Source organism: Tribolium castaneum, chromosome 1 (assembly GCF_031307605.1).
Source record: "Tribolium castaneum strain GA2 chromosome 1, icTriCast1.1, whole genome shotgun sequence".
NCBI lineage: Eukaryota > Metazoa > Arthropoda > Insecta > Coleoptera > Tenebrionidae > Tribolium > Tribolium castaneum.
The window spans coordinates 15,376,303-15,394,537 of NC_087394.1; the positions used below are offsets into that span (position 1 = coordinate 15,376,303).

The 18,235-nt window shown below is 30.8% G+C and overlaps 1 protein-coding gene across 6 annotated transcripts in view; it reads left to right on the top strand.

Moving 5' to 3' along the window:
- Nhe2 (Na[+]/H[+] hydrogen exchanger 2) overlaps nt 1-18,235 on the top strand; it is a 63,567-nt gene that overhangs the window by 41,556 nt on the left and 3,776 nt on the right. For 2 of the 6 annotated variants that reach the window (XM_064359896.1, XM_015978307.2), the window contains exons 8-15: nt 2,823-2,961; nt 3,016-3,159; nt 3,209-3,278; nt 3,351-3,446; nt 3,754-3,882; nt 8,439-8,498; nt 8,848-9,012; nt 15,410-15,677. In XM_064359896.1, coding sequence (XP_064215966.1) covers nt 2,823-2,961; nt 3,016-3,159; nt 3,209-3,278; nt 3,351-3,446; nt 3,754-3,882; nt 8,439-8,498; nt 8,848-9,012; nt 15,410-15,677 — 1,071 coding nt within the window. The remainder of the gene's footprint in view (nt 1-2,822; nt 2,962-3,015; nt 3,160-3,208; nt 3,279-3,350; nt 3,447-3,753; nt 3,883-8,438; nt 8,499-8,847; nt 9,013-15,409; nt 15,678-18,235) is intronic. The other 4 variants (XM_064359900.1, XM_064359906.1, XM_064359907.1 and 1 more) reach the window with 3 other exon arrangements.

Here is an 18,235-nt window from a genome sequence, read left to right on the forward strand (position 1 = left end):
ATGTTTAGTTGTGTGCCGTTCTCTAACTGTCTGCAATAAAAAATATTGTTAAAAAAATTTAAAGCTTTAAAAGAAATTATTCCGGAGTTAAAATTTTAAAAGATTGAACAATAATATTAAATCACGTCAATCAGCTATTCACAGAGTGATTCAAATTATCTGCTATCCTTCTAGAATCAACTAGATACTTCACGATATCAAGATTTGTATTTGTTACTGTTTTGATTTAACTAGGAGTGTTTTTTCTGTTATGCAAAGGATAACACAATTAAAAATTATAAAGTGATAAACTTCATATTACATATTCAGTTAAATTTCTAATTCAAGTGCTAGTACTTTAATTAGGCTAGCAATATTGAATAATGTTTGTTTCTACAATGTGTTCATAAATGGTTGTTCATCAAGTCGACTATGGAAATCAAATTCAATGTTCCGTTTCATCCAAATGACTATTGTAGTTTCTGGGTGCTGTCATTTCAGTCAAATCTTTGAATTAGCAAAGTTGTGTCAAGTGTAAAATTTCTCTTGATTTCTGTTTTATATTTCCGTAATTTTTGTTGTGTAATCTTTCGTTTTTAAATTCCAAGCCCGTTTGCATTATTTTGACGGATCTGTCACTTTGACAGCATTCACAATTTAAATTAAGCGGCACGTTACGTTCCAATTTCATAGGTGACTTGATGATCAACCATTTTTGAACACACTGTATATTTAATTTTAATTTAACAGTAATATTACAGTTTGTATGAGTCAAAAATAACATCTAGAACTAGAGGTTTTGTAAAGTTATTTAAAAATTACTCAAAAAAATTGAGAAACTTCAAATAACGCCAAAAACTTAGCTGAGATAAAGCTAACAAAAGCTGAAAAAAAAAGAAGAAAAGAGAAAAGAAAACTACTAGCGACCGAGAGAAGAAAGAAAAAAGAAAACTTAGAAAAAAGCTAAAAAGAAGTTCAGAAAAATGTAAAATACATAAACTAAGAAAAAAGTAAAAAAGAAACAAAAAAAAAGCTAAAAGAAAAGTAAAAGAGCATTGAAAATGAAGTGAAAAAAAGAGAGTTGTGATGAAAAGAAGGCCATAAGTGCAAGCCAAAAGAAAAAGTAACTAAGAAGAAAAGGAGTGAAAGCTTTGTAAATAAAAACTAAAATTAACGCTAATGAGGAAACCAGCAATAAAGTGATGGAAAATTTGATAAGAAAACTAAGGACAAACCTGAAATCAAAGTTTAGAAGAAGTTGAAAAGAATGAGAGTTGTGTTAATAAGTGGGCTAAAGTCCAAGCCGAAAGAAAAACCAAGAAAGAAGAAAAGAGATGAAAGCTTTGTAAATAAATATTAAATTAAGGCTAATGAGAAAACTGTTCAATAATGAGATAGAAAAAATGAGAAGTATATTAAGGTCAAAATTGCAATAAAAGCTAAAAAAAATGTTAAGAAAAATATTGAAGTAAAAACTAAGAAAAAAAACGAAAGAAGAAACTGAAGAGAAAGCAAGAAGGAAATGTAAAAATATAAATAATACGAGTGCGAAAACACAAGTAAAAAACAAAAGCTTAAAGTTCGAGGGATGTCGGTTTGCAACGAGCGTCTGCGAGTGCATAGACACTCTAGAACTTTAAGCGTTTTCGCATGAGTGTTATTCAATTTTTTTTTGTTGGAACAAAACGTGTAATTTTTTAAATTAAGATTCTTTCAAATTTATTTAAAATTTTAAATTTAAACGTGTTTCAAATTAAATTTAAAACACGTTGCGGAAGCGTGTTTTAAAATAGTGTTTATAATCTAGGATTCGAATATTAAAAAAAAGGCTTAAAATGTTATCAACAAAAAAAGTATTAAAGATGAGGGTGAAGAAAAAAGAGTTGAATTGAAAAGAAGGCTGAAGTACGAGCCGAAAGGAAATCAAAAGATAAATACCGAAATTAACAATAATGAGAAAACAACAATAAAGTGATGAACAAAATAAGAAAAAACTAAAGACAAAATAAAAATGAAAGCAAAAGAAGTTGGGAAAAATGCTTTAGTAACGTAGAAATTGAGAAAGATAATTAAAGAAGTATAAAAGAAATCTAAAAAAGATGCAACAAGCTACAAGAGGAAGTCAAAAAGAAAGCGGAAATGTTAAAGAGCAAGCCGAGAAAAACTAATAAAGAAGAAATGAAAGCTAGAGAAAAAACTGAAAAGAAAACTAATGAAGAAACCCAAAAAAAAAGGAGGGACAAAACTGAAAAGAAATCTGAGAACAAAACTCTAATTAATGCTAAAAAATTCAATTTAAAGAAAATGTTAAAGTAGAAACTGAAAAAACTGAAAGAAAACTCTGAAATGAAAGTTAAAGAAAATGCTGCAAGGGAAACCAAAGAGGAAACTGAAGAAAAATCAAATGAGTTTAATTAAAAACAAGACTAATAAAAATGAATTAAAACTATGCAAGAAAATGAAAACAAAAAACGAATTCGACAAAGATGCAACTGATACTGAACTCTTGAGCTTTATTTTCGAGTCTATTTTAAATTTTCTACTCAAACACTAAAAACTGCGAATGCATTTTTGGTGAATCACATTTTACCAAAATAATAATTTAAATTTTTAAATTATCGCTAGAATAGATTAGAATGACACGTTATTTTTATAGTAAGCGGCAGAATAAAAAATCATATAAACCTTTTAATAATTTTTGCAGTTACCTTAGATTAATGGTCTCAGAATTCACCTGTTGGTTACACGTTCGCAATGAAATTTTTCTTGCTTCGAAACTTTGGCCGAGACGCGGATTCTGAGACATTTTGTACAACACGCTTGATTGTACATTTTTGTTATAGTACCAGTTTTAGTCATCTAGATTCAAGTACGTGGAACATAGACATGCAAGAATTGGAGTACAACCCCTCCAAGAAAGACTTAACAGATGCCAAAATTCACCACTTGTTAGCCGAAGAATTAGTCAAACCTGCCAGAAGGGTAATTATTCAAAATTTGTAAATTCAAAATGTTACAAAAAAAATTATTTCTTAGCACCGTCGCCTCAGCTACAGCAGACATGCCGTCAACGATCGAGATCTCTCAACTCAAGTCAATTATCGGATGCATTTCAACATGAGACGCTTGGTGGCCGACAAGAAACACCACCATAAACGTCACAGTAAGAAGATGAATAAGGTAAGTGAAAATTTTTGGTCTTGAGCCTAAAAGTAAGAATTTTCTCTAGGATGGTAAGCAAAACCACGTCAGCTTCCCGGAATTCCAGCAAAACGGAACTGCCAAGCAATTCTCACACGGTGAGTTAGCAAAAAAATCGTTAGTGGTAGACCCCATCTAGGCCTAGTTTCAATTTTTCTTCCATCCATTAGATTACATAAGTGAGGTTTTGCACGAGGACGACACTGAGCCCAAGTCAACCAAGGAGGACTGGGACAGTCCTATAACCTTTACCGCGAAGTCGTCTCGTGAGTATTTAGGTGTTTTCTGTTAGGTTTACAAACGCAGATTTCAGTGGAGAAGATGCTCGGGTGGCTGTCTGTTCTAACCTTGCTTTCCGGCTGAACTGAAGAAAAAGCATGTTGTGTTTTCTTACTTTTGATTGCTTATTCTTCAGTAATGATTGCTTTGGCGACTTGTATCTTAGCTGCATTTACTAACTCAAGTGCGTTTATAATACTAATGCACCTAAGATAATGAAGACATACAGCTAAAAGTCTTGTCCGTTCGAGGCTTGTGCCAATTTCGAAATTTTAACGAGCTTCATTATTTTAGCAAGCACGGAAACGGATGTGAGCGGAACGTTTGCTAGTCAATTAGTTCCACTGATGGGAACCAAAAGTAAAAAACCGACTGCAGCTGAGGATTGTCTCCCTTGGCGAAGGGAGCTTTCTAATGTTAATGGTACGAGACTGTAGTACCGCTTGCTTAGTGCAGATTTAACACAGAACGCCGAAAATATTTGGTATTTTGGTTCCATAATTTTGACTTATTTTTCCCTAAAAGTGAAATAACTAATACCAAGTATTTGGACTAGAGTAGAGAGTAGATTTATGCTTAACTTTATTGCAAAAACACAATTTTCCAAATTCATTATCCATTATCATTAGAAACGATACACTGGAGGATGTGACGACAACAATTAGCGTCATAAAGAGTTTTATTTTGTGATGCAGAATGGCCACGGAGTGTGTAATCAATCAGTCCTCCTTTTTTGCTGTTTCAGATATTGGCAAAAAGTTTTTAATATCCGATAGATTTACTTGAAGTCCACAAACTAAAAATATTTTTATGATATACATGTGTTGTATACAGGGTGGCAAACCAAAGTTACGTTTTTTAGTGGATAATTCTATATATTTTTACATATTTAGTTTCTTCGTAAAAAATTATGGAAAATTGCTTAACTCTCTTTCTGTTTCGGAACTATTCAACTAATTATTATAATAGAAGCAACTTTTAAGAAATCAATATGAAATCGTCTAGGAATATTTTTCAACAAATTTGCAACAGAAAAACTTGGCATAATATAGTCTCATTTTTAGTTAAAACCCGCAGATTATATACAGGGTGTCTTTGAGCTCGAGTGTTTTTCGAGCTCCACCATGGGGATCTCAGTTATTATTGAAGATACGAATTAGTTAAATGAGGTCAAAGTTCGCATTTTTATGCTAAACAATTGAAAAAAAGGTTTGATGTGCCATTTTTAGTTTTTGAACTACTGAAAAAAATTAAAAAAAATAATTATCGTTTTTATTTTTTTAGGCGAAAACCAAACAAACTAGACGTTTTTAAGTAGGAATTCTTTAGGCACTTTTTTACAACAAATCTAAATCTGTCATCGCCTTTTCCAAAGCGTTCTTGATGTCAGAATTACAACACTCTTGGTCTTTGGTTGTCCTTATGCCATATTTGATACTTGTATTCTTGAAAAGTCTTTTTATTCCTGATTACTACGCTGTATCACATGATATGATCGGATCTCACATGCTGATTAAAATTAAGGAAAAGAAGTTTTTGCAAAGAGTGCTTTGGAAAAAAACGCCAAAAATTTAATTAAAATTAAATTAAATTAAACCTCCAAAATCTTGTTTGTTTAAAAACAAAAGTGTTGACGTTTTTTCCAAAGCACTCTTCGCAAAAATGCTTTTTTCTTCATTTTGATCAGCATGTAAGATTCAATCATATCATGTGATACATCGTTGTAATCAGGAATAAAAACAATTTTCAAAAATACTAGAAGCAAATATGGTTTCCATAAGAAAAATCAAAGTTGAATGATGTAACTCTTACATTAAGAACGCTTTGGAAAATGTGATGACAGATTCAGATTCCTTGTATAAAAATGGCTGAAGAAGGTCCCAGTTCTTTTAAGACGTCGAGTTCTTTTGATTTTCACTTGAAAAAATAAAAACAAAAATTACAAATTTCTGTTTTTTCCAATAATTCAAAAACTAAAAATGATACATTAAATTCATTTCAGGTAATTGTTCAGCGTAAAAATGCGCAACTTTGCCCCAATTTAACCGACCTCGTATCTCTTATAATAACTGAGATCCCTGTGGTGGAGCTCAAAAAACGAACACCTGTGTAGGGAGTGCCAAAATGCAAAAAGTTCAATATTCATTGTTTTTACGTGTGTGTCATGTACTATACTAAGTGATTAAATTGTTACGTGACACAAAAATGAATTTTTCCTTTCAATAATTAATTAACAGCGATTACTGTTTTTGTGAAGCTGATTGAAATATTCTATTAGTTAACAGAATTGTTCGACAGTATTTGGACGAATCACTTTTTAATAGGTGCACAGGAATAGAAGACTTAAGTGCTTGGCCACCTCGTTCGCCAGATTTAACACTGATGGACTTTTTGTTGTGAGGAAATGTAAAGGAAAAAATTGTAGCGTTAAATCAGCGATGCCCAAAGACATAAAAAATAAATTTTTTGAAGTACTATTTCTGTCAATCCGCCAAGATAAGCTAGCTGGAGTCCAGTTGTGTTTTGAAAAACAAACCGCATATCATTAAAAATCTTATCAAAAATGTTATCGATCCGTGAAACCAAATAATTGGTGTTCTATTAAAATCATGAGTTATTAAACATTTTGCGTTCCCTATGCGAGTGCCTACATTAACTGCGTGATTAACCAAGAGTCAACAATTTGCTGAAATTACAAGATATTCAATTTTTTTGTCACAGATCTGTCCAAAAATATTCATTTGCGACTGTGATTTTTCAAAAGTTGGTCTTTTTTTAAGAAAAAGTTGAATAATTCAAAAATGGAAAAAGATAGATCAATAGTTTATACAAAATTTCGTTATTTTTTATATTGACACTAATTTTCAAAGTAGATACATTTGGTTCACTTTCATAAAAACCACTGTGGTGGAAATTGGGTACTCCTGACTTAAACGAGTTGTCATGGTAACAGGTTAGTCAATTCCATCACCATGGTTTTTATGAAAGTGAACCGAAAGTAGGGTGTTACACTAAAAAAATATAACTTTGGTTTACCTCCCTGTATACAATACCCTTGGACTGCAAGTAAATAGATATACAATGTGTTTAAAAATGGTTGTTCATCAAGTCGGCAATGGAATTCAAATTCATTGTAACGCTTCATCCAAATGATTTTTGTAGTAAGTACTGTCATGTCTGTCAAATAATTGAATTAACTTTTTATTCATTTTTTTTTGCATTTTTTGGCAAATTTGTTTCAAGTGAAGGGTTAGTCTTGATTTATATTTTATATTTTCGTGATTTTTGTTGTGTATTCTTTCGTTTTTAGGTTCAAAGCCTTTTGCATTATTTTGACGAATCTGACTTTGACGGGATTCATAGTTTAAATTAAGCGGCACACTATTTTCAAATTTCATAAGTGACTTGAGGAACAACCATTCTTGAACACATTGTATTTCAAACTGCAAAAAATTTATGGACCGATTACATACTCCTAGGTCACCCTGATGTATACAATCAGCGGCGGATTAATGGAATAATCTTATTAACACTGAAAATATTTTGCTTTGGCAAAATTGCTCCAACAAATTAACTTTCACAACAGAATTAAAAAAAATTACCTTTCGGATTTTGATTATGACGTGTTCGACATTTTTTATAATGGAAACTATTAATATTTTTGCATACTTCGATTGATCTTTAAGAAACAACGTAAATTTCGAGCCTACTAACAAAAGAAAATTTTGGTATTTTGCCAAAAGATTATGGGAGTAAGTTTCAAACAAAATTTTATTAAATTTTTTTTGCTAAGGGTATTATTTTGTAGCAAAACAATTGTATATACTACACTTGTTCAGTTAAAAAAAAACAGGTCGTAGTTTCGTTTTTCTCATCAAATTTAGAAAATTGAAAATTAGTCAGATAGTTGTTCATAACGTATTAGCTGTTTCAAAATTTAAAAAACGCCAACGTCGCATTTTCCCTCAAAATTAGCTGTTATAAATTATTCATGCACTTCAAAAAATAAGAACTAATGTAATTTAAATTTTCAATAAGAGATCTAATCATTAATAATTATTTTACAATTTTATCAATTAATTTATTTAAAAAAAACTATTTGGTAAAATGCGACGTTGGCGTTTTTATAGTTTTAAAACGGCTATTACATTACGAACTGCGCTGTACAGATGTCAAGATGTTGACGTTCAAAAATTTTAATCAAATGAGAATTAACTCTTTCTTTTGTTAAATATTTGAATTTTGTTTGTTTATGATGGATATTAAAATTTCTTTTTCAAAATTTTTGGTGCACCTTTTTTCGAAAAGATTGTTATGTAACATTTAATTTTTTGGTATTACCATTTCGTCAATTTAAGGAGCTGTCAATAGAAATGTTTAAGAAAATTAGAGGTTCCATTAAAAAAATCTAGATGCTTAGTCAAAACTTATATGTTGAGAAATTTTATTGGGGATGGTGTATTTTATAAAAAGAAAACTGACTTGTTCGAGCATTTTTGTCACAACAAAATATTTTTAGTTTTACAATATTTTTGCTGCTCACTGTATTATAAAAAGAGTTCCAACCAAACAAACAATTGTTATTTCTAGTCAAAAACCAAAAAATAAAAAAAAACATTTTAATTTAAAGTTCAGTAAATTTTCATACATATGTTTTGTACGTTTTTGTGAATTCATCCCACACAATCGAAGCATTTGTGAAATAAATTCGCGACTGCTATGAAGTTTTAGCAATATATCAACGCATAAAAGTTTCAAATAGTAATAAAAGCTGCAGCACTCAAGATCGTATGTATTGTTATCTATGGTGCTTTGCTCAATTGCAAGCTTTCTGATCACTTGCTGTTGGCATTTTTGCATGATTTGCATCACTTCTCCATTTTCTGTATTTGAAGAAAGAGTGTTACGTCTTTCTCACACGATGAAACACTCTTCTGGCATTAACTCGTCACAATTCGAGCACTGTATTGTATGTTTAGTTACAGATGAGAGTATTTTCTCAGATACAGGAAAACGCATGTCAAGAGGTTCCATAGATGGTATGTAGACATGTCTTTTTTTAACAGATTCGTTTGCAGGCACGTCTTATGGTTTGCTATAACAAACACAACGTTTCGCTTGTCTCATTTTGCACATAACAAAATTTCAAGTTATTATAATCAACCATAAAGAGAGCACAACAAGCACCTTATTAACGTTGAAAATTTATTCAAACTATTAAGGAGCGCTGTTTTACGTGTCTTTTTATGGCAAATATTTGCTTTTTGTTTTATTTATGAACTACTTGTTTACCAAATTAAAAATTAACTTTCTAGTTTTAAAAGTTTGTTTTTTACACTAATTAGGCAAAGATTTTGCATCTGTTAGATCACGTGTTTTGTTCTTTAGGGGGAGATTTAATGCGCGTCACGACGCCCACGGCGACGGAAACAATGCTGCCTTGGAAACGTGAAGAGGAAGAAGGATCTGTACCTTTACAGCAATCGGAGTTTCCGGCGTGGGCGTCCAATAAAGAATATTTAGCCTACAACTCGCCGTCTGCAACATTTTTAGGTAAACAATTATTTTTAGAAAAGTCACTTGTGTCAATAAGTATTTACACATCGTGAATTCTCGAGGGATAAAACCGTGCCACTGAGACTTTTTCACTTAATTATTCATTTTCTTGATCAGTGTTAAACATAAAATGGAAACGACAGTCATTTCCCCCGATATTAAACCCACAAACGTACTATTTATAATTAGGAAAGCGTAAATGATGTTTAACACTGTAAATTACTTTTAAATGTAATGAAACTTTATTTATAGCTCAAAAGTCAAGTTTTATAAAAGTTAAGACGTCTAGCAATTCATTGCGTGGAAGAAGAGTTCAATATACAGGGTTGGTTCAGCTAAGACTTTCGAGCTTAATGTCTTAGTTATTTGTTAACGGATTGTTATGAAATTTAGAATGCACATATTTTAGGAAGTGGTCTTTTAGGCGCAAAAATGACCTCAAGTTAAAAAATTAAATTTTAAAACACATTTCTTTTATTTAAAATTAAGTCAAATTACCGTTGGATCATTAAACCCCGAAAAATAAATGGACACACAAAAAATTAACCAAATCGCTCGGCTGATCCATGAAAAAAATTAAATTTTGTTGTTTGAAACGTGATCCAAATTTTGATAGTAATTTGGACAGTCAGTTTTTGAAACAATTGATGAAGCATTTCTATGCTAAACTGTCAAAAGTTGCGCGCTGTCAGAAAAGTAAAATTGTTTTAATTTGGTGAAATTACTTTAAAAATCAACAACAGTGGCTAAAATTTCTGTGTTGTTGAAAAAGGAATCAATATTTGCCTATGGAAAGTGTCGTTGGACTTTTTGTGAAATGTTATTTATGAAATTTAAAATTCAAAGAATCGTCAGTAATTTGAAGATACAGGAAGCGTACCTGAACTAAATCGAGTGAGAACATCATAACGTCACTGGAAACGAAGCAATAATTGGGGCTGTAATTCAAGCTTTTGAAGAGAATCCAATCAGCAGTGTACGAAACATTTCCAAAGTCCTGAAGTTTCAAGTGTCTAGAATTTTTCAGTTGTTGTTCAGTCTTTTAGTCCTTTTTGAAAGAATTAAAGCATCCAATACCAAAATAAGTCAAAAATATTGTTTTTAACTTTGTATGGGTGAGAGATAATTGTGAAATGTCCCTTGCGTGACAGTTACGTTTCTGCGAGTAGGGCTGACCAAAATTCAATGGTAGTGCTCATTTGTCTCATAAGAGATCTACGCTTTTGCATCTGTACCCACAGTTAACAGTTTGTTTCTCATTTTTCTCGCGAAACAGACGTCTCCCACGAACGAGTTTTTTCTTACAGCATTTTTCACTGACGATAATTTTTTAAATATAAGTCTTAAAAGGCTTAACATTTTAAAAAGGCATGTAAAAATTACGTTTTTAAGACTTGAGTTGTTGAATTAATAGGATTTTAATCTTTATCTTCTAAAATATCTGCATTTTAAATTTCATAAAAATCCGTTGACAAATATCTGAGATATCAGGCTCGAAACTCTTAGCTGAGACACTCTGTACATTGTTGTTTTCTTTTAAGAAATGTCATTTCATTAAACGGACGTGTTTTCGAATTAATTTTGAGCTTTAGTTTTTATCGTAGTGAAAGGTTTTTGGTGGGTGGAAGTTGGCGTATTTCCAATGTTTTTATTTCCATGCTCTAGATTTCATGAGTTTGGGACCATCGTTAGTTGTCATCAAATTAATTAAGAATGACCTTAAAATCCGGGGAAATAAAGCGCATAAAAGGCTTTTGATGTTTAAAGTTTTTGCGCTTCTACCAAACAATCCAAAGTTGTCATTAATTAATAACGAGAGAATACATACAGACGCCTTAAAATTAAGTAGGTAGTGGAATACAATAATTTATTATTTTTAGAAACTAGAGATAAACTTAGTGTTAACTGGAGATAATAAGAAAAATTATTTCTGCTTTACGTCTGTCTTTGAAATTAAATTCTTTTTATTGTATGCTGTCATTCATTTCGAAAAAAAAAGTTAATTATAGGCAGAAAAAGCATCAAGTTGTCAACTACACTCAACTACAAGAAACAATAAAACAAAGTTTTGAAGATGAAGATAATATAGACGAATAAAAAAGTTAAATTCGACAAAAGTGACGAAGTTACGAGTAGATTTATTTCAAACAATTTTTATCGGCGTGTATAATGCAACATTTTTTCTACACTCGGACAGAATACATTTGAAACTTCTTATCCCTTGCGGTTAAAAGACTATTTTATCTACTCAAAAGAGGTAATAAGAACGTAGTTTAACATCTGCTATAACAAATTAATTTTTTTTTCATTTACTCTTTATTTGGAGTTATGTTGATTTTATTAAAAAACAAATTTTGTTCGACTATTTCTGATTTGGCTTCTGTGTATATTTCCAAAGCTTTTAAAATTTCCAATTGTTTTTCTTTCTCTTGGTGGTGTAATAATTTCATTTTTTTTTTATTTATTTATTATTCAATTTCTTTCATGTGTACTTTTCTTCTTTCGCCTATAGAATCTGCATCACAATTTTTGCATTTCAATTCCTCTACTCCATCATTTTTAAATGGTATTTTGATTTTTGCCCATTATTTGTTGTGTGTTATTTGTGTTTTTTTTTGCTATGTGTGGTTTCCATTGTGGGTCCTACATATGTAAGCTTAATTAAGATTTAACTCTTTTGATTTTCTTCTTGTTTATTATTTTCATGTTTTCTGTTCATTTCTTTTTTATGTTGTCTACAAATTACCGATTTTTTAAGTGACAGGTGCAAATTCAAAAATTTTTTAAAAATCCTAAATATCTCAAAAACGGTTAAACTTAGGTATACGAAAAGCTGATAAAATCTCCTTTAAAATAACTCAAATAATCCAAAAACGAAATGAAAAACATAACCTTCCATTTAACATAAGAAAGTTGGTAGCAACTTCCAGTATAACCGAAAGTACCACCATGTTAAAAATATTTTCATTGAGCAGAACTTAACGGATTATAGCTGAGTACCAACTTTCAGATGAATATCTTTACTGGAACCTTCGATACTTCTAATCTGGGGTTTAAACGGAACAGCCTGTTTAAACTGTTTCCGTATGTACTTGTTTACCTATTCCCAATTCTAATTTATCATTTTTCTTTGTTATTTCTAAGTCTAGCAAATTTAGTTGTTGGTCGTTCTCTAATTCAATGGTAAATTGTATATTCTTATTTATGTTATTCAGTTCTTAGGGAAAATTCCTCAGTTCTGTTTCTGTGCCTTATCTTCTTTTTTCATTCGTTGTCATCGTTATTTTATTTTATGTTCAATTGGTCGACGTTCAACATTTCGGATAGTAATGGTAATATGAGAAATTCCATTGGGATAGTCTCTTGGGTTCGTAATATTTTTGCTTAAATTGGAATTCCTTGGATAATTGTAATATTTTTTTATATTTTTGGGTGTCCATTGTTGTATTGCTATGGAAGTTTGGGGATATTTATATTGCTAGTTGGTTTCCTAGTTTTTCGTGTAAAGTTTTGACACCGAACGATAGGTACTAACATGGATTCCTTTTGAATCTGATGTATATCCTCAATTTTTTATGTCAATTAGTAAGTGCTTTTGACTGATTACTTCTCCTGGAATTTATTTCATGTTTCTCGTAAAAATTTTAGTTAACTATTTTTTACCATTTTTACCATTTTTTGAGCAATAAATAAATGAGTTGAATTTAAATTAATTAAAACAATGTGGAGCCGCAACGGCTTATCGCTCGAAGCGACTCTATTTTTATTCAGTCGCATCATTTTTGTCTCATACCAACCATAATTTCCAAATTGTGGAACGTAAAAAATTGAGTGTTAATAAAATACGAGTTTATGTAGTAGGTAAACCATCTTCCTTACGATATCTAATAATATCTGTGCGTATTTTATAATTAAAATACCCCACCTACAAAGATCTGTTTTTAAAATTGGCACACCACAAATACCCACAACTACGTTCCAGATCTCTGGCAATAAACAAATAATATGAAATTGAAATGTGTAAATGTTTAGTATAATTTTCAAATTTGTTATGCTTATCTCTAACAAATTATGTTGTTGTGTTGAATTTGAAAAATTTTTGTTACATAATTTATGTCAATCAGAACAAAACTTACCTTCAAGCATAACATTAATGTTAAATTTTTTTTATACATTCTTGTATAACTCAAATTCTTCCAATAACGTAGTATGTATTTCAGCCATTCCATGTTTAAAAATTTGAAAATTTTGGATTGTTTTTCTGTCCAATAGTCTGAAACTATTTTATTGATTTTAAACCATATTAAAACAAAAAAAGCAAAAGAGTGTTTTATGCGAGTATATTTAGAGATTTTTCACTCTCTTTCAGAAAAAACTGACAATATAAAGATGTTAAAAAATATAAAGTAACATATTTTTCGACCAATCCTAACAGTTTTTCGGCTTATTTTTAAAAAAATTTCACTCAAAAACAAACAGAATCGAGTCAAACAAATCAAATAAAACTTTGACTCCAAGGTATGGACGCGTCATTTTCATTTTGGGTGACTGTAAATTTTAGAATCCAATGAATTACTTTAATTTAAATGATTATCCTTTTCCAAAAACTCTTTCGTCGCAAAATACAGGGTTAGTTTAAAGTAACGCATAAAATTCGTAATTTTTTTATTTTTTAAAAATAAAAAACTGCAAAAACAGGTAACTTAGTATTTTAATTGAGCTCAAATTAGAGAATTTTTTAAATGGAATGGCACCATTTTTTTTATAATTAAAAGCTCTAATCTATTAGTCGAGTAGGTCTATACCTTTACAACTGTGCTATTTATTATGAATCTCGGTGAACTAAGCGCGAAAAAAAATTTTTGAAATTTTGGTAATAAAATACATATTTTTGTTATTTTTTCAAAATAAAATAAAAATGCACAAACAGTTAACTTAGTATTTTAAGGGAGCTCAATTCATATGAATTTTATACCTTACTTTAGTCTAATGACAATTTTTTTTTGTTCGCCTCATCCTTATTCAAAATTCTAGTCTATTATATTCTATTATAAAAAAAATCATATCGTTCCATTTAAAAAATTCTGTCATGATGTCATGTTGGCGTCACATTAGCAACCATGACTCATATAGTTACGTCAAATTTGAGGTCAATTGAAATGATAAGTTACCTGTTTTTGGATTTTTTTAATTTTTGAAAAATAAAAGAAATATAAATTTTATACGTTACTTATAAAACGATGATTCTAAAAAATTTTTTTACGTGTTTGGTTCGTCTACATTCAAAATAAATGGCATATTTGTAAAAGCCTATTAGTAGGGCTTCCAATTATAAAAGAAAAATGATATCGCTCCATTTAAAAAAAATCTGTGATGACGTCATGGCGCCGCCATATTGGCCGCCATGACTGATCTAGTTAGGCCAAATTTGAGATCAGTTGAAACGAAGTTACCTGGTTTTGTATTTTTTTAATTTTTGAAAAATAAAAGAAATATAAATTTTAAACATTACTTCTAAAATGATGATTTCAAAAAAATTTTTTACGTTTCTGGTTCGTCTACATTCAAAATAAACGGCATATTTGCAAAGGACTATTAGTATGTCTTCTAATTATAGAAGAAAAATGATATCGCTCCATTTAATAAATTCTGTGGCGTCATGGTGCCGCCATTTTGGCCGCCATGACTGATCCAGTTACGTCAAGTTTGAGCTAGATTAAAATGCAGTTTCCTGTTTTTGTATTTTTGGTATTTTTGAAAAATGAAAGAATTACAAATTTTATGCGTTACTTTAAACTCACTCTGTATATTAAACACAATGTGTTCAAAAATGGTTGTTCATCAAGTCGACCATGGAATTCAAATTCAATGTGCCGCTTCGTCCAAATACAATGAAGACTAATTGTATTTTCTAAGTACTGTCATCTCTGTCAAATCTTTGAATTAACTTTTTACTCACTTTTTTGCATTTTTCGGCAAAGTTGTTTCAAGTGTAGGGTTTGTCTTGATTTGTGTTTCATATTTCCGTGACTTTTTTGTTGTGTATTCTATCGTTTTTAGATTCGAAGACATTTTGCATTATTTTGACGGATCTGCCACTTTGACGGTATTTACAATTTAAACTAAGCGGCCTATTACGTTCCAATTTCAAAGATGACTAGATTAACAGCCATTTTTGAACACATTGTATAAACCGAATCGTGTATTTTGAAACAAACTTAACATTTCTAAAATCATTTTGAAATTTCGGTGTCAGGTTCCTGTAATGACTGATTTCTTCAAAGGGGAAAATTTTCTTGCTTTCTTCAACCGAAAAAAATACGAATTTGTTTATCATCTACAATAAACAAAACTAGTATATAATTTAAACTAATGAAGTTGTTGTTTGCTGTAGGAGGCCTAGAAAATCCTCGTTCGTCTGTGATTGGGCTCTTCCGAAGGGAAAGCCTCGGATCGGAGCATTTAAGTAGTACAGAATCAACCCCTCAGAAAGAACGCCGGGGCTCATTAGGACGAAACGCCGTTCTGCTCATAGAAGAGGGCGAAAGCGACCCTTTGGGCGTCCTTCACAAAACCGGCACTATTCCACCCCTTCCTCAGCCACCCCAAACGCCAGGACAACGGAGACAAGCCCGTCGCGGTTCCATGCTGGAACTTAGCGGGTGTGTTAACAATGATGAGGTTTCTCATATGTGACACTTGTACAAAAGACAATGTAAGAAATGAAACACATAAATATTGTGAATGTTTAAATGTTCTCCTATTTTCAATAACAAAACTAACACACGATGCTCACACACAGCACCCCACCAATGCAGTAAGAATTAAATTATTTCTAATAAACAAACTGTAGTAACACGATAGAATAATTTAGACAAATAATAATGCACATAATATTTAATATTTCTAACACTGGAAGTAAGGGCAAAAAATGATAAATTCAGGCACATGGTCACAGGCGCAACTAAGCTAAAAAAATTAAATGTGCGTTTTGTATTGTATGGAGTATGGACCTTTAAAAGTTATATTTTTATAAACATAATTAATATTAATAATAAATACAAAACAGTACGTTCAGGAGGTCAGGATGTTTTTGGACAAGATGTGGCTGTGCTTTTTCTTCAAGTTGAACTAACTGATTTTTTTAAATCAAGTTGCGGAGGTAGATTTCCAGACATGTTTGTCTTTTTCAAGCACATGCTTGAGCTATAAACTCTTTTATTGAGAAACTTCGCTAGACCGGATCAAAAATATGAATAAATTGTGTCTATGTAAAAGGACCATTTCCTAGGTTATCTTGCAGTTTTTGCGTGATACGAGTACACGTTTTTATCTGCTGTTGTTTTTGTTTCCATAGAGAAAGTGTATAGTTTTGCAGTCAGATGCTCGATTATTTTATTATTCGTGTTATTACGTATTTTGAAAAATTAATTGAAAATTTCGCAAAAAATACCGATTTGAGTTACTCTCATTTTTATTTTCTCGAATGATTGAACACTTTTTTCTGGCTAGCATTTTAATGAAACGGAAGAAGAAATCGTCAAATTTTGTAGGAGGTCGTAAACAACGTTACCCTTGCATTTTTCGTGCCTTTGACCACAGTTTTCAGCTACACATGCAATTGTAGTTGAATTGTAGTTTCCACAAAAGTAAACTGAAAATTCAACAAATTAATTCGTTCACATTTTTTTTTATTTTTGGGGCATTATAGCAGGTGAATGAAAACGCAGATTTGATGACGTTTATGAATTTATGGTCGGAAGATTACTGAACTGGTTCAAAACTGAAAAATGATGTTACTTTTTATACTAAATTGTTTATCAAATTTTTATAAAATTTGTCAGGTTGTCGTTTATGTAAATAATTATTTAATGCAAATTGTAAGTTAGAGAAGGCAACGAGTGTCCTATTGACATAAATTGTTTTATAACTTAATAGGACAAACTAGTTTGGCTTTGATATTTTACATAAGAAAAGTAAGAAAAGTTCAGTTGTAACGTGTCATATTTGTGTAGTGAAATTTTCGAGATGCGAGAATTTTTTTTTATTTTAAAAAATAGACGCCTACAGAAGCAATATGAAATGATACCAATAGTTCAAATAAGTTTTCACTGTAAGAATCATTTGGATATTTGTAATACTTACCAAGTTATTGCAATTCAAAGTTACTGCAATATACGCGCGTGGTGGAGATCGCGGCATATCTTCCTTTGTAGTGACTACAGGACCACTGGACCAAGCTCGCTAGGTCAAGCGTCACACAGTGTCGTTTGACTTCTCTTAGTTTTTATTTTTTATTTTTTTCAATTACAATTATTTCAAGGGCCAAAAGCCGGTAAGTAATAAAATCATGAATAATTTTTCACGACAGAATATTTATTTACTAACTAAATCCCTTGCAATTGGTTAAAATCACGCATTTTATTCCAAATTCAGCACTTTCTCAACTTTTTGTGTCGTTTTTTTAACTCTGTGACTTTATGACTCAAGAATGAGCTAAATTACTCAAAAATACCTAAAATCACATAAGTGCTTTTTAAATGATTAGTAATGAAGATTCTTAGTTCGATCACTTTTGTGAATTCGTGAATTACGATACAAAGAATATTATTAAAAATTTTCAATTTACCATCATACGATGACTGATTATTAATCAGAAAAAGAAAGTAATTGCAAGGCTTTGTTTTATAGACACAATATTTTTAAACTGGTCATCTGCTGGACTTAAAAGGTCAAAAAAGAAATGACTAAAATGTGTATTTTTAACCATTTTCAAGGGATTTAGTTACTAAATAAACTGTTCTTTCACGTGAAAATCATTTATTATTTTATTATATACCGTTTTTGACCTTTGAAATGTTTGTAATTGAAAAAAATTGACTAAAAACTAAGAAAAATCGAACGCGCGACATTTCACCTAGCGAACTTGGTCCAGTGGTCCTGTAGTCACTACAAAGGGAGATATGCCTTGATCTCTACCTAGCGCACATATTGCAGTAACTTTAAATTGCAATAACTTGGTAAGTATTACAGACATCGAAATGATTCTTGCAGCAAAAACTTATGTAAACTATTGGCATCATTTCATCTCGCTTATGTAAGGCTCTATCTTTTAAAATAAAAAAAATTCTCGCATCTCGAAAATTCCACTACACAAATATGACACGTTACAAGAAAATTGTAATTTTCTTACTTTTCTTTTGTAAAATCTAAACCTTGT